The sequence below is a fragment of the Physella acuta genome, unplaced genomic scaffold (genome assembly GCF_028476545.2).
Source record: "Physella acuta isolate Inbredline_101_S28 unplaced genomic scaffold, ASM2847654v3 ptg001330l, whole genome shotgun sequence".
In the NCBI taxonomy this organism is placed as follows: domain Eukaryota; kingdom Metazoa; phylum Mollusca; class Gastropoda; family Physidae; genus Physella; species Physella acuta.
Genome location: NW_026732845.1, coordinates 97,866 through 115,636, shown reverse-complemented (window position 1 = coordinate 115,636; position 17,771 = coordinate 97,866). Strand labels below are relative to the sequence as shown.

The window sequence follows — 17,771 nt, the reverse complement described above, 5'->3', positions numbered from 1 at the left end:
AAACACATTTCAGTTTTCATAACTGATTTGACTTACTTGACTTAGTCCTCTTTGCTCCTTATGGAACATAGGGCCTCCACCATTTCCTTCCATTTCATCCGATCCACGGCTATCAATTTTGCCGTCTCCCAAGACATCCTTGTTGGCTTTAGATCTTCAAGAAGACTCCGCCTCCAGGTCTGTCTTGGGCACCCTCGCTTCCGCTTTCCACTCAAGCGCTTGGCGTGTAATATTTGGGTGAGCCTTTGGTAGCGTGTGTCCCACCCAGCGTCACTTCCTCCTTTTTTTTCTTGAAGCTCTTCGTAGAAGCGGTCTTTTTCTTCCTCGTCTGCGTTGTTCTTAGGAACGTAGCACATGATAAAGGAGGTCTTTTGAAACCTGGATTCAAATCTAGCTTTAATTATTCGATCAGACATATGTTTCCATTCCATTAGGCTTTTTATTGCCTCATTTGTCAATAGCAAGGCTACGCTTGCCTCTAGTGGGTCGTCCACATTTTCTTTTCCCGAGTATAACAGTGATTCTCCCGTCTGGAATTTTGTCTCTCCAAAGGTGTTCCATCTTGTTTCGCACAGGCCGAGCACTGTAAGATGATACTGTTGCATTTCTTTCACTGCCTGTGCACACTTCCCTGCTTCCCACAGTGATCTGAAGTTCCATGTTCCTATGAGGATAGGTTTCTTTTGCGACAATAGTTTTGGGGTTGAAGAAGGGGCGTCGGCTCTGTAGCTTCCTTGCGGATTTGGCTGCATTGCAACATACTGCTCCTAAGTAGAGCCCTGGTTCTTCCGAGGACTGGATTAATTTCAGATTTGGCTTCGGTTTCTGTAACTATATTTTGTTTTATGTGGACGAGTAGTTACCCATCACACAACCCCCAACCTGGAGGAGCATGATAAGTGACATACAGGAATGCTATTTAGGTTTAAAGTTTAAAGCTATTGCCTGTGTCATAAACATGATAATGGCTAGTAGTTTCCAAGCAATGGTATCAGAGTCATCATTTACCTTAAATATCTTTAAGTACTAGTTTAAAAAGATTATTTTAATTAAACTATCAAAAGGAAATTTTTTTTTCTGTACTCCTGCAATATGGGAAACCAACCAGTCCAATCGAGGTTTGTTTATTCCTCATTTGAATCTAGTGCTGCACTCTTTTGCAAATCTGTTGTGTTAGTTCAATCCTAATCAGCCTTTGTCCAGTTGACATTCTCCAGTTGGCCGTGCATCAGTTGGTCATTGGGTTGTTGGCCATCCCTAGCATTCTCTAGTTGTTATTCCCCACTTGACCATTGCCCAGTTGGCCATCATTAGATAGTACTCCCCATTTAGCAATTGCCCGGTTGCCCATCATTAGATGGTACTCCCCATTTAGCCATTGCCAAGTTGGCCATCATTAGATGGTACTCCCCATTTAGTAATTGCCCGGTTGCCCATCATTAGATGGTACTCCCCATTTAGCTATTGCCCAGTTAGCCATCATTAGATAGTACTCCCCAGTTGGCTATCATTAGATGGTACTCCCCAGTTGGCCATCATTAGATAGTACTCCCCAGTTGGCTATCATTACATGGTACTCCCCAGTTGGCCATCAATAGATGGTACTCCCCAGTTAGCTATTGCCCAGTTGGCCATGATTAGATGGTACTCCCCAGTTGGCCATCATTAGATGGTACTCCTCTGTTAGCCATTGCCCAAATGGCTATCATTAGATGGTACTCCCCAGTTGGCCATCATTAGATGGTACTCCCCAGTTGGCCATGATTAGATGGTACTCCCCAGTTGGCCATCATTAGATGGTACTCCCCAGTTGGCTATCATTAGATAGTACTCCCCAGTTAGCCATTGCCCAGTTGGCTAACATTAGATGGTACTCCCCAGTTGGCCATCATTAGATGGTACTCCCCAGTTGGCTATCATTAGATGGTACTCCCCAGTTGGCCATCATTAGATGGTACTCCCCAGTTAGCCATTGCCCAGTTGGCTATCATTAGATGGTACTCCCCAGTTGGCTATCATTAGATGGTACTCCCCAGTTGGCTATCATTAGATGGTACTCCCCAGTTGGCTATCATTAGATGGTACTCCCCAGTTGGCTATCATTAGATGGTACTCCCCAGTTAGCCATTGCCAAGTTGTCATTCCCCAGCTAGTCATTGGGTTGGCCATCACTAGCATTCTCCAGCTGTCATTCCCAAAATGGCCATCACCTGGGTAGGCATTCCCTGTTAGCCATTCCCCTGTTGACCATCACCCATTCGACCATTGCCCTGTATAAAATTACTCATTAATATTGAATAGCCCGTGCGTCTTGCCTTAGAGATAAAGATGAGATTTCATGGAAATCAATTAATTTCCATTATTTTTTGCCACTTCATTAGATTATACACGGCAATTTTAGACAGTCACTCCAGGCCGTCAATAACTAAAAGCAAATAATTAAAAGTTTTCAGTGAAAAAACACGTTTAGAAATTGTTATTGAAGTAACATTTAATCTGCGAAAAACTGATTTACTTATACAGATGTTAACATTTCCATCTTATTTTAACATCGAAAAAAATTATAGAATAGCTTCTATGCTTTTCACAAAAAAGTAAAATGTTAATGGTTTTACTATACTCTTATAAAACTAATAACACCTCAAACACATTGAAATAACGAAACAATAAAAACACAGGCTTTTAAACAGTTATAGATGGCAGTTGCTACAGCTTTAGAAAGCTATTGTCGCCGCGGAGATCCTTGAGGTGCCGAAGCTGGAAAAAACCTCATTTTATAATCATCAATACTCCCCTGGAAGTGTATCGACCGCACAGTGGCGTAATTGCTGCGAATCTCTCCAAGATAAATTTGATTGTAGTAAAACTGGTAAAAAGGAAAAGTTGATGTATATATATATATATATATATATATATATATATATATATATATATATATATATATATATATATATATATATATATATATATATATATATATATATATATATATATATATATATATATATATATATATATATATATATATATATATATGGGAGCCAGACATTTTCCCGAAACAAAAAACACACTTGCCCGAATGCCGTTTGCCCGTAGACCGATTTCCATAATGGACACCAGTGGCATTCCGGCAAAAGAGCCCTACTGCATTCTTTTTGCGCGGAACGCATGAACCTGACCATATATATATATATATATATATATATATATATATATATATATATATATATATATATATATATATATATATATATATATATATATATATATTACATTTACATGTACATTATATTTGCAACATATACTACATATACAGACAGACAGATAGATAGACAGAAAAACAGTAGATAGGACCCCACATTATTTCCACGATGAATCATTTTTTTCTACTACCGCCAATGCTTGATGCCCTATGCTCCACAGGGAGTAAAGAGGACCAAGTGAAGCTAAGTACGTCACTCACCTTTACCATGCTGTTAAGGGAAAAGTTAATCGATATCGTGAACCACTTGCTGGCTTCCAAGGTGACTGTGGTTACGCCTGGGGTACACGGATTTTCATCCATACACTTGAGTGTGAATGTCGACGAAGGCCAGGAAAATTCACAGATAATTTGACTGTCCCAAAGCCGGCCATTCATTTTTTTCAGATCCAGGTGAAATCTGGTCAAGAAATCAGAGAATGAGCTCCGTAAGCTAGCGTACTCGTCACTCGCGTTGCTGCGATCTCAGAAGAAAGGCTGACGCAACACTTATGAGAATTTAATGAAAATATATACTTTTACCAGTGCCCCCACCCTCTCACGAAAATTTCAAATGCCCCCCTCCCCCACCACCGGAAAAGAAAGTCTGGAAGAAACACTGCTCCCAATAACCCGTGCCGAAAATCATCTTCATCTTCTAACTTTTCCACCTACATCGTACTGTGCAGGTGTTTCATCGACATAGATAAACATAAAGATACGAGCCGACCCGCGGCGTATCATACGCCGCTATTTAGTTGTTTTATTTTCTACTTTTCAATAATTCCTAATTTGTGAATTCGACAGTACCAATGCAGCCACTGAAAATATTTGCTTTAAAACACTAACCCCTCCCCCCTTTCCCCTTACCCCGACCCTACCCCCCCCCCCCCCCCCCCGTGAAAGCAGCCTCCTCTTAGTTACCTCATGTAAGTTTAAAATCGTTTTAAACTAAATTATCTGCCCCTAATAGCCGTCACTAAACCGGGCTCTACGATTTGTAAATATTTAGCGTGACCACAGCTCACCAAACCATATGAGGTGGGGTGGGGGTGGTAGTGATAGAGAGAAAGTGAGGGGACTGCAAGGCGCGCTTGCAGCTTGTTTTCTAACGACTCCCAGAAGAGAATTATTTATATAGATTGTCAGATGCGAGTTACGTACCTTGTTATGAGAATAAAAGAGTTCTAAAAAATTATAGTATGTAGGTATACTTTAGTTACATATTATGTTACTCACACATACGTATCTTTTTTTAAACATTATTTATACATTAATTTATGTATGTTATTTATACAATTAATATTTTTTTAAAGTTTTGAAACTATTCTTTAAAATTTCAACAATAACATATGCACTTATATGGTTTCATACACCTATTGATAATATACATACGAAAAAATGTTCAAAATGTGAGAGTAACACTGCCTCGCGGTTTTACACCTATCGCGGCCGGCTTTGATCCCTGTTAACCGCGATAACCAAGAGATTACTGTATTACAATTAGAACTGAAAAGAGGGAATTAAAAATTAAATATTACTTTCCCAAACTTTTCCAGTTGGCAGCCAATAGAATATCAATTTGTAGTCTATCACCGGCTATGGGGTAGCGCTTAAATCCCCAGTAGATAGTGAGGGGACTTAACTGTAACAAATATTTAAAAACAGTTTAAATGTAAAGCAAGTATAGTAGAAGAGGCAGCGGGAATTCAAGAAAAAAATAACAAAAAAATAACAAAAATAACAACAACAAAAAAACAACAACAACAAACTGTAATAATAAGCGTTTATATTATGCTCCGACAAAAAAAAAACAACAACAAAAAACAACTTGCTTTCTTTATAAAAGCACAGAGCGCTCATTAAATCTATTGTTTATTTTGGCGACCAATGCGTTTATTAAAGAAAGCAAAATAATTAGTTGTAATTAGTTTTAAAATTTCAGGCAATTTGAATAGTTATCATGCTTAAAGTTTTTTTCACCCTTTTTTCTTTTCTACTTTTGAGCTATTCGTTCTCAATGAAGTCTACACCAAATACAAGTAAAAGTATTTTTGTTTAAAAACACGAGAACATTCGAAGTCAAAAAGATAATTTTCTGCCACTTTCGTGGTCGATCCTCAGACAAGAAACCAACAGCGTTACCAACAGTTCACCATCGTCAGATAGCTGATCGAGCAATTGCTATTATTTATTCTTGTTATTTTCACTTTCAAAAATTGAATTTAGTAGTTTTTTAAATAAACGTTCATACTTGCACTGTCATCAGCGACGAATGGATCCCGAAAAACCCAAATCGCTGCATTAGATGGTTTCAAAATTGCGGTACAAGATTAGGCACAAACAAACAAACAAAGAAACAAACAAAGAAACAAATAACGGAACAAAAAAAGGAAAAAAAGAGACAGACAGAGAGACGAACGGGCTCTCAGTCAGACGGGAGGGCGGACAGACGGAAAGGCAAACGGACAGATGAACAAACAGACAAAGAAACAGAAATGGTGTACTAAAAAAAGCTTATAAAAGGAGCTTATCAAAGAACTATTAGCCTTTATTAGAATAACTATTTTTAAATTACTTTTTCGTAGAGCACTGTTTTCCGCTCTTTATGGGGGGGGGGGGGGGGGGTCGGGGGTTGGGGAGTCTCACGAAGAGTTTCTTGACGGTGGGGGGGGGGGAGGTGGTTGTCAGTACCGTCTAGTACTAGTACCAGACTAGTACCATCACCCCCACCTTGCGAAGCTACAGCTTAGTAATAAGAAACGAAGCTTACCATTGATTTATCCACCTAAAAGAAAAAAAACAACAGAAAAATTGACATTCGAAAAATCCGAAAATTATAAACAACGCATACAGAAAAATGAACCGCTGACATACCCACATACAGACAAAAAAATTCCTAAGGCAGGGAAAAACATCCGAACATAGAAAAAAAAACCGGGAGTGATCTCCCCTAAACTTTCTCGGATATTCCAATATGAAACTACGAGGGATGGCAACTCAGGACATAGACAATATTTGTAATCCATTTTTAATTACTTAAACTTTTTAAAGTAGAATTGAATCTCGTAAAAAAAAAGAATTGCACACCAAGTGAACGCCTAATAAAATGTGCATAATAGTGCGGGATATTATTAGTACTTTATAAATTTATGTGCGTTTTTTGAGAAATCGGAAATAGCGTAAATTATTACTTCCGTTCAACGAAAATTACTCACAATTTGACAGAAGGTAGAGAATTAGATCTTTTACTTACATGTGAAATTTCATTTATCTACCTGAAATAGTACTCAAGTTATAGGCTTTTTTAAATTTTAAAGTAGAAAAAGTCCACTTCCGGTTATTGGAAATCGCTCAAAATTTTATACGGATCTACGATTTTGATAAAATACTTATATATGAAATTTCATCAACCTATCTGTAACGGTACTCAAGTAATCGTGTTTACACACAGACACACACACACACAGACACACACACAGACACACAGACATACGGACAAGATTGCAAAATTATGTTTTTTCGTATCAGTTAGGTGTAAAACGTCGAGATTTGTTAAAATCTCGATTTTTGTTTGCACTATTACAATACTTTCTCTATACTTCGTATATACGAGAAAGTAAAAAACAACAACTCACAAATTCAGTCCAATGTGTAATCTCCACTTTTCCAGAAATCTTCATAACATATTGCGCTTCTCTATAAAAAACGCTATTATACTGGCAGAATAATACGTCGTCAATGTAGATCTGAGGACATAAAAAACAACAATTAATGGATGGATATGTTGGAGACATGTCTCGGGGTGGGGGTGGGGGATGGAGCGAAGGAGTCACTCCTACGTGAGTACTATAACGCCGATGTTCGTTTTAAAGAACGCCATTCATTGTGGTGGGTTACTATAATCGTTGTCCAATCAGGCGCGTCCATGAGCTCGCTGTGTTCCCTCGTGAGCACTACTGCGCCTACTTTCATTTTAAAGAGCACCGTATACTAGGGACACGGTGGGACACTACAAAGCAAGCAAAGTGATACATCAGGCGCTTAAGCAGTAGTGTAACAGGCGTTAATGACAGCTGAGCAGTCGCCGAGGTGGTGTGCTGTACCTCACTATTACAGAGGGTGGTTAACGTACACACAAGGCGTTCATGCAGCACGCCCACTGGGCGGGAGTGTGGACAAACTCGCACCCAAAAACAAAGATCCGGTGCAGCGTCAGCGATGTTTACACTTAAGTAACTCAGTTCTAGAAAACTAGGTCACACATATAATAAACCGGTAGTGATCTCCCCTAAACTTTCTCGAATATTTTTATATAAAATAACAGGGGATGGGAACTCGGGCTATAGACATGATTTTTAATCCATTTTAAATACTTAAAGTTTTAAAAATAGAATAAAATCTCGTAGACAAATTAATTGCACACCAAGTGAACGCGAAATAAAAAAGCGCATAATAGTGCGCAATATTATTAGTACTTTTAAAATTTACATTAGTTTTTTGAGAAATCGGAAGTAGCGTAAATTACTACTTCCAGTCAACGGAAATTACTCAAAATTTAACAGAAGGTAGAGAATTAGATCTTTTACTTACATGTGCAATTTCATTTATCTATCTGAAATAGTACTCAAGTTATAGGCTTTTAAAAAATTCAAAGTAGGAAAAGTACCACTTCCGGTTATCGGAAATCGCTCGAAAGTTGATACGGATCTACGATTTTGATAAAATACTTATATATGAAATTTCATCAACCTAGCTGTAACGGTACTCAAGTTATCGTGTTTACACACGGACAGACACACACACGGACAGACACACACACACACAGACATACGGACAAGATTGCAAAATTATGTTTTTCCGTATCAGTGAGGTGTAAAACGTCGAGATTTGTAAAAATCTCGATTTTTTTTTTGCACGATTACAATACTTTCTCTATACTACGTATATACGAGAAAGTAAAAATACACGACTGATAACGTGCTGGTGAAATGTTGCGCCGCTCTGGTGGGATGGACTGGATAGCAGCGACGCGCGCTGGGTGAGCTAAAAAAAAAGCTAAAAAAAAAATTATAAAAATGATTTAGTAAATTTCGATAGGCCTATATTTTTCTCGTGGGACAGCGTGGTCGAATGGTAGCGTGTTCGTCTTCCAAACCGAAAGATTTGAGCCAGTGTCCCTAGGTAAAGTGGTAGAACCATCTTGAGTCCATCCAACACTGGGGGTACCTAACTCACGTTAGGAAAAATAAAAGCGGCTGGGTGGGATGACGCTAGTTTAGTTTAGAATTCAAGTAGATGGTAGAAACAGAGTATAGCTTAGTTAGTTAAACAGACCAATAGAAACACAGGAGCTAACCCGGTCACGTGAGATCATCAGCTGACCACTGGAGCGAGGGAGAACAGACGGTGATAGATATCGGTAGAAAGCAGACGGTGATAAGTAGCGCTAGGGTAAAGATGTAAAAGTTAGAGGTAGATAGTGTGTTAGGGATGCGCAGTTAGATAGAAGTGTTTAGTTAGTTGTATTAGTAGACATCATATAGTATAGACTAGTTAGATAGAAGTAGGAAGTTGTTTTGTGTAAATAAAGAACATCATGTCCTGAATTGGACTTGTGTGTGGTGATTTCACACAAAACTATACCAGGCCCGGGTTCATCACCATCACCCCCCCCCCCTCACACTGGACATAGTGCGGATCACACTATCCTTTCACATACCGAGATCACGGAAACAGGTGAACTCTACTTCAGCTGTCCCGTAGGCCACAAAGTCCCAAAGGGATCTTCACAACTATATATTTCTCAGAATTATTTTCCAATTTTATTCGTATTTTTTATGGGGTGGGGGGGGGGGGGATGGGGGTGGAAACACTTCCCTCATTACCATTCATAGCAACCCCGTAGATCCACCGTTCCCATACCTCAAATCTAGACTGCCCGGTGATAATTTTCATGGAGAATTCGCCCCCTCTCTCAAAAGGCATCACTCCACTTGTGTTCTCCGAACTCCATTTTCCTTTCAGCCGATGCGACCTGGCCACGTGCTGTTTATCGAACCGCGCCCTGAAGTGAAGCACTTTGTCCATGGTACAGAGCACATTAGTGCAGAACTCAATCGTAAATCTGTTAACACAATTAAAAAAAAATTCATAAAAAATAACAAGCTTTTATGTAATTATGCACTAGAAAGTAGAAAATAAATTATACACTACTATTTAAAAAAAAAACTATAAAGAAAAGCGTGGGTCTTTTCCTAAATATTAGACACTACTATTTAAATTACTATAAAGAAAAGCGTGGATAACTTTAGTATCTACTAGCCGTCCCGGCCAGGCCCTGCTCTGGCTTCTGTGAAAAACCTTTCTGTTAAAGACCATTACCTGTGTGTTTAGTAATCATCATAAACCCGGCATTGCCCATCCAAACCACAACCAACCAAAACAACACAACGCAAACATAACGCTAACACAATTACAAATACAAACGAAAACAAAAACCTAACAACAAACCCAACCACAACCACAAACACCAATACAAAAACAAAGAAAAAACAAACAAAAAAGCAAACGAAAACAAAAACCTAACAACAAACCCAACCACAAACACCGATACCAAAAAAAAAACAACGAAAAAGCAAACGAAAACAAACCAAATCCAAACGCAAAACCAACCAAAAACACAAATACAAACCCAAACAAAAAAACACAAACAAAAGCGAAAAAAGAAAAAAGAAAGAACAAAAACGAACCAAAGCAAAACGCAACCACTAACGGAAACCCACCTAAACACAAAGAAACACTAACGCGAACATAAACGCCCGGGGCGGAATCACCTGTTTTAGCTTAATGAACGACTATAGTACCCCAACTTATTCATAGTCTTTTGCACTCACTTTAACGAACGCGCCTGTTTCAATTTAATGAACAATTTTAATACTCCAAGCTTATCCGTAAAATACCTACAACATTTGCACTTGATCAATCCCCGCTAATTATGTAATTATTTTTTTTCCCAACACCAAAACAAAGTAATACAAAGTAAATTATTTTCCACTAATGCAATGGTTTTATAAAGGGAAGTAATTGTGTTTTCCTAATTTATCAAAGGGAAGTAAGTGCTATAGGACTAAATAAAGACTTAATTAGAATTTTTGTAAAAGATGATATTTTTTTAAAACTTGTGTTTAATAAACATGCCGACAATTATTACTATAATTTAAAGAATGAAAATTATTTCCCAACACTTTCAATAGTAATTTTTTAACTCATAAATTTAGACAAATGCGCACGATAATTGTCTAACACTTAAATCCATCCAAGACCAACGACAAACAAATGCGTTACATACAGAACTGAGCTTTATATATTAGATTGGATACCTTTACTAATATTTAGGAAGAGACCCATTACGCGCCTATTGAACGTGATGACACGTTTTATTGCCTTTCTCTGCCCTGTCTTATCGTAGAGCCCTCCTCGCTCAACGCCCAAGAGGGCCTTAATGACGCGTATATTATGGATGGCGTAGACTAGTGGTAAAGAACTAGACTGCTGACCCAACTAAAAACCATCGCGCACCTATTGTACGTGATAACGCGCTTTTGACGTAGAGCCCCCTCGCTCCACGCCCTACACGGCCGTGATGACGCGTGTGGATAGAACTGCCTACTAATTCAGTCCAAATTTTAATTACTTCATAAAAAGTTAATTAGGAACCCAATCAAGTCAAATTGAATGTCACGATGCATTGCCTTCATCTCTTGACTCACGTATCAATTACGAACCGTATCTGTCAGTTAGAAGTGCCTGCAATTTCGCACGAGCGTTTCGATCTAGACTGACGACAGACTGACGACAGACAGAAGAAGTGAGTTAAAATAAAAACTTGTAAAAACCTGATTTATCTATGAGAAAATTAAGAAAATGAATCATCGTGTGTATAATTTACAAAAAAAAATTAAAGTACCTAATGCTATTTGCTGCCGTTTTAATTATCATGAGAGTGTTAAAAACATTATGAAATGTATAAAATGAGTGCCTTTTCAGACCAATGGGAGGGTATCTGTTTCAACGTATCTAAATTTTATTCAGATATTCTTTTCTACAGCCCTGGGGATGGGGGTCGTAAGGGAGAAGGCACTTGAAGCTTTCGTGGGAGTGGTTTGGTACTGGTTTAAGTATATATATATATATATATATATATATATACACATACATACATGCATACATATATATATATATATATATATATATATATATATATATATATATGAGAGAGAGAGAGAGAGAGAGCGAGAGAGAGAGAGAGAGAAAACTTATTGAGGTTAAAAACTGTTGAGATTTAAAATAATTGTTTGGTCAGTTCTTATGTGAAAAGTCGCGTTCAGTTTCCTCGGCCGTAGTCTGATAGATACTCAAGGGAACGGAATGGTCTGGCAGGAGAACCCACGGTTGCTAATTCCAAAAGATCAGGGTTCGAACCTTCGGGCAGACGAGGCTAGTTAGCTGGGGACGGCAACCCATCTAAGAGAGAAAACTCCAAAATCAAACAGCTTCTGCCTTGAGGTTTGTTCTTGGGCGGACACCAGCCATGGAAGCAAATCAGCAAATCCAGAAAGAAAAACAGGCTGAAATAGGAGTCATCGGGCCATATGGCGTAAAATGACGTAATATTCATTTGAGTTGAGGAAATCGCTTTCTATCTTGTTAGTATTAACGAAGAATAAGATAGCTGCATATTCTATGTGGGTCACACGTCTACGGGCGTGAACATGGCATTCTTAGTATATACATACGGGTGAGCAGTCGTTCGACGTTCTCAAAACAAATAGTTTAAAAACAAAACAAATAGACATTTTTCAAAACTATATGGCGATAATTGTTTGCAGCTAACTATGATAATTAATTCGCATGGCGTAAATTCTTAAAATAACATTTTCCTGTTTGTCTGAACATAAAAAAATATCGCTAAGCTGGATAATACTTCACGATGGATATTTTGTGAATAAAGTAATGGCTATTGCCTGAAACTTGGAGGAAAGACTGTGAATAAAAATAATGGCTATTGTTTGAAATCTAGAGTGAAGATTGTTTATGAATAAAATGATGGCTTTAGGCTGAAATCTAGAGTGAAGACTGTTTGCGAATAAAAAGCTGAAAGCTAGAGAGGATTGTTTCAAGTAAAATAAAACAAAAAGTGTGGGTTTTGTTTTAATTTATTGAAACATGTGAACAGCCACTCGCCTGCGGGAGTCACGTGGGATACGAATGTCCAAGTTGTATTGTAAGGAGTTGAATCCTTGCCAGAAAAATAGGTTGTAGTCTAAGGGGGCGTCGAACTGTAAGAATTAATAATTGCTACAAGTACACAATAATTGTTACAGCTACACATGATTCTTACAGCTACAAATAATTTCGAGACTTTCGGGTAAGCAGGCAAGCGCTCTACCGCTTGTCTCGAGTTCGAATCCAAGTTCAAATCAGTGAAACGTCACTGAGTTTATCCAGCTTTGATGAGTACCTGACTCAAATTAGTGAAAGTAATGGCGGCTTGGTATACTTCTGACCACATTATCCCTTCATATGCAGAGGTAAAGAAACATATGAACTTTGCCTCATCTGCCTAATGGATCGCTAGGTCTAAAGAGGATTATTTCTTTTTCTTAACTCCGTATCATTGGTAGAATGGGACAGCGTGGCCTAGCGGTGGAGAGCAAGACTGCTCACCCGAAAGTCTCGAGTGCGAATCCAGATTCAAGTCAGTAGAATGCCCCTGAGTCTAACCAACTCTGATGGGTACCTAACTCACGTTAGGGAAACAAAGGCGGCTGGGCATAGTGCTGACCAAACTATCCTTTCATATGTCTCTGAAGTAGAAGAACTCTACTCCACCTTTCGCATGGGTCTTGGACACTTGGGCATGAACGGAAAAAGATGATGATCATTGGTATAGTTTAGTTACCTGTGACTTACCTTGATAGAACAGGTAGCTGTCCCAACCAGCAGCAGTAACACGAAAGGTAATCCCATGTTCTCAAAATATACCTCTAAGCAGAACTCGACCTTACACAAATATTTAACAAATATATTTTATATAAAATAAATTAAAACAACTACTGCAATTTAGATAATAATTAAAACGTTGTGTAATTTGTTAATGGGACGGCATGACCGGACGGTAGAGCGCCCGAATGCTAATTTGAGAGTCTAGAGTTCGGATCCCGTGCTCGAGTACACCCAGCTCTAAGGTAGGCGACTGAGTGATGTTAGGGGAGAGTAGAAGAGGCTGGCGAGACGGTGTGGCCCAGCGGTAGAGCGCTAGACTGCTAACCCCAAAAAGTCTCGAGTTCGAAACCGGGTTCAAGTCACTTTAGGGAAACAAGGCGGCTGGGCACAGTCCTGACCGCGGTCATTGAAACAGATAGCTTCTGTGTCTTGTGTCTTGGGCACAAACTGGGACAGATATTATGATCAGAAGTGACCGGGCCGCCGACCACATCTTGTATCGTCGTCACCTACCGTAATGTCTGACTATACTTTAGGTAGGGCTAGTGTAAAAACATTTTTAAATGAACCATTCAGAGGCTTTAAAACCCCGGCATGAGACCTGTAGGTCAATAAATTATATTTTATCAAATTTCGTCCGGGGTAGAGATGGGGGTGGGGTACATGGGGGTGGGGTGGGGGGGCAGTGACCCAGGGAAACTCAGCTCCATAGACCTCAGACATCAATTGTAGGCCTACATAGCCTTGGTGAAGGTAGTGGGCGAGAATCACTTTTAATTCGTCTTAGAAAGACAAAGCTAATATTAAAAACACAGAGAAAACAAACAATATCATAATCACAGCCTTGTCAAACCTGTTAAACAACATCTTTCTCATCTAGGTTGAACAGGTTTGGCTGAACCTCCACAATATCGCCTTTAAACAACGAAGCTTCCCATCTTATCGACGGTAGTAAATGTTAGGAAATCTAGCCGGACCTGGTTAGCCGGTCACAAGCAAAGCGGTTAATTCAAATTTATAACACAAAAAACCTCATGCTTCTTATTGACAAATCTGGCTATTGTATCGCATCGTTTGGCATCGGTGCGATCTGGTACGTGCTCAGCATTTAGCCCCTTTTGCTGCAAGTGCGCATCGTGTTATTGAATTGTACTTTACCATCCGGTAAAACACGTCAAAAAATGTTTGACGTCATTTATGGAGAGGACCTCTATCAGCTATCTGTGATTCTGTGCCAAGTATATTAAAAGTGTATTAAAACACGGACATAACTGGGTTAATATGTGCAGTTGTTTCCGGGTGTTTACCTTGAAGGATATCAACATTGTTTATTATAGCAGGGTCTTGATAGCTGAGTTTTGACCAAAAAGATATCTTTATATTTTATTCTAAAGTGAACTATTATTTTTATTAACGTAATATTTTTTTTTTGTTAAAACTAATTAACACTCTAGTTATTAAGGAAAGAGATACCCCCCCCCCCAGCATAACAGTATAACAAATAATTTAATAATGCCAGATACAAAATATTTCGGTGTGTGTTTTGAAGTCTGAAGTTAGGTATAGAGCTAGCGTGATAAATGGGATCGGAGTTTCTTAATGGCAGAACGAGATGGTATTTATATAGTAAACATATACTGTTACTAGTGTCCGCTCCCCGGAAAATTTTGAACGCCCCCCCCTTCCAAAAATATCAAGTCCCCCCCCCAGAGAAAAAAGTCTGGAAGAAACACTCATTGGAATGAGGATTAGACAGGGATACATTTTGATTATTTTTTTAAACTCGGAAACTCTATTCAAGGATCCAACTATTTAACTCATATCTCAGCCCGTTGGCGGATTAGGTGGTGCATTAGATCCTAAGCCCTATATATATATATATATATATATATATATATATATATATATATATATATATATATATATATATATATATATATATATCATTGGCGTAGCGAGGTCGGGTGTCACCCGGTGCGGCACTTAATGGTGTCACCCCCCAGAGGCGTAACTTTCAAATTTTCAATTTGCACCCCCCTCAAATTTTCGATTTGCATCCCCCCTCAACCTTTCGATTTGCACCCCCCTCGAACTAGATAACGGGTAGTCTAGTATATTATATATTTAAATATATATATATATATATATATATATATATATATATATATATATATATATATATATATATATATATATATATATATATATATATATATATATATATATATATACTAGAGACACCTGGATTCCACCAATCTCCCTGGGGTTTCAGTTTGCTAAAGTAATGTTGATTTGTAAAAAATGAAAATTCTCTTTTGAATATGACAGTCCATGGGGCAAGGTCACCTGTTTCTACGACATTACTTTAAACAAGTTAATTAAAAAGTCTAGTGACATTTAAGCGCAATTTCCTTATGTTATCTAAAAATAGCTCTGTCGTAGCGTAAATCAAGAGCAGGGTTAGTAAAACCATTGGTTAGTTATTAAAACGTTTTTTATTAGTTTTTTTTCAGTATTTTACATGTTTTATTTACAATAGAGTTACATGACTAAAAACCATTGCGCGCCTAGCTACCGAACGTGATGTCGCAGCCATTAAACGTGATGGCGCAGCTATTGAACGTGATGACGCGTGTGGTGTGGTTGGATAAAAATGCCTAGTAATTCGGTCCAAATTTTAATTAACTCAAAAAATTTTTTGTGACCGAACTAAAGGATATTTTTGAAAACTTTCTTCGGCAATATCGTTCTAAATTATGGCAGGAATCGATTGGTATATGTTTCAAGTCGCTAAAAGGTCTGGTTGCCGAGATATGGGCCAAAAACTGCTTTTTCTGGAGGTTTTTTGGCTTTTCCGGGAAATCCATGAAAGAAGCCCGGAATATTTATGGCCTATGTTCACCCTCGTAGCTTGCTTAACATAATTGCTTTTGAAACTAGTCCTCGATATTGCTTCGTTGAGGAGGAGATACGACTTAAAGCTGCGGACACACATCCATCCATACATTCCCAGAAAGGACGAGTTAATAAACGCAATTCTCCAGAATGGAAATTGCGCTAAAAAATGCAAAATTATGTTGTCATTGTCTGTAACAACCCCCTCCCCTCCCACTGTCACATGGTCACAAAAGTCTAAACCCCCTAGTAGTGTTCCTAGTAGTGTGATGTCGTTTGTGGACAAACCCCTCCATCCAACCTTCTCATGATGGTATATTTGAATAAGGACGTGTTCATTCCATTATATAAGCTGCAGCACATGACTTGTCATGTGGTCAGCTTCAAGGATTTCTTATGCTCAACTGTTTGGTCACTCTGTCGCTGACAAACATATTTTTTTTGCTGAAATGATCATACATAATAACAAGTTAACCCCCCCCCCCACCCTCCCTCTACATTCACACACAGGTTTTGTAATTAAAAACATGTTTAAGAAATATTAAGAATGTTCATGCTTTGATACAAGTTTTTAGAAAGTATAACCAATTTGTTTTCCTTTAAATTTTGTAATGTTGGCAGTGATTAAAGTAGTTAGCAGCGATTCTAATAATTTCTAGCTTTGTGTTTTGTTTTTAGCGCAATTTCCATTCTGGAGAATTGCGTTTATTAACCCGTCATTTCTGGATGTATGAATGGATGGATGTGTGTCCGCAGCTTTAAGTCGTATCTCCTCCTCAACGAAGCAATATCGATGACTAGTTCCAAAAGCAATTATGTTCAGCAAGTTACGAGCATGAGCATAGGCTATAAAAATTCCGGGTTTCTTTCATGGATTTCCCGGAAAAGCCAAAAAAAAACTCGAAAAAAGCAGTTTTTGGCCCATATCTCGGCAACCAGACCACTTAGCGACTTGAAACATGTACCAATCGATTCCTGCCATAATTTAGAACGATATTGCCGAAGAAAGTTTTCAAAAATATCCTTTCGTTCGGTCACAACATTTTTTTTAATTAATTAAAATTTGGACCGAATTAGTAGGCATTTTATGCAACCACACCACACGCGTCATCACGTTCAATAGCTGCGCCATCACGTTCAATGGCTGCGACGTCACGTTCGGTAGCTGGGCACGCAATGGTTTTTAGTCATGTAACTCTATTGTAAATAAAACATGTAAAATACTGAAAAAAAAATTAATAAAAAACGTTTTAATAACTAACCAATGGTTTTACTAACCCTGCTCTTGATTTACGCTCCGACAGAGCTATTTTTAGATAACTTAAGGAAATTGCGCTAAAATTGTCACTAGACTTTTTTTAATTACTTGTTTTTTTACTTACGCGTATATACGAAGTATATAGAAAGTCTTGTAATCGTGCAAAAAAAATAATCGAGGTTTTTACAAATCTCGACGTTTGACACCTCACTGATACGGAAAAACATAATTTTGCAATCTTGTCCGTATGTCTGTGTGTCTGTCTCTCTGTGTGTGTGTGTGTGTGTGTCTGTCTGTGTGTGTGTAAACACGATAACTTGAGTACCGTTATAGCTAGGTTAATGAAATTTCATATATAAGTATTTTATC

General features: G+C 38.2%; 1 protein-coding gene across 1 annotated transcript; it reads right to left on the bottom strand.

Moving 5' to 3' along the window:
- Positions 1-2,228: 2,228 nt before the first annotated feature.
- LOC131958494 (uncharacterized) lies at positions 2,229-14,275 on the bottom strand. Its single transcript, XM_059323570.1, has 9 exons — positions 14,103-14,275; positions 13,217-13,306; positions 12,488-12,582; positions 9,167-9,368; positions 6,880-6,990; positions 6,015-6,029; positions 4,783-4,886; positions 3,464-3,662; positions 2,229-2,315 (listed from the first exon to the last, which is right to left on the bottom strand). Exons 2-9 carry the CDS (start codon positions 13,271-13,273, stop codon positions 2,229-2,231), a joined length of 870 nt encoding a protein of 289 aa, XP_059179553.1. The 5' UTR covers positions 13,274-13,306; positions 14,103-14,275.
- Between the last annotated feature and the right edge of the window lie 3,496 nt (positions 14,276-17,771).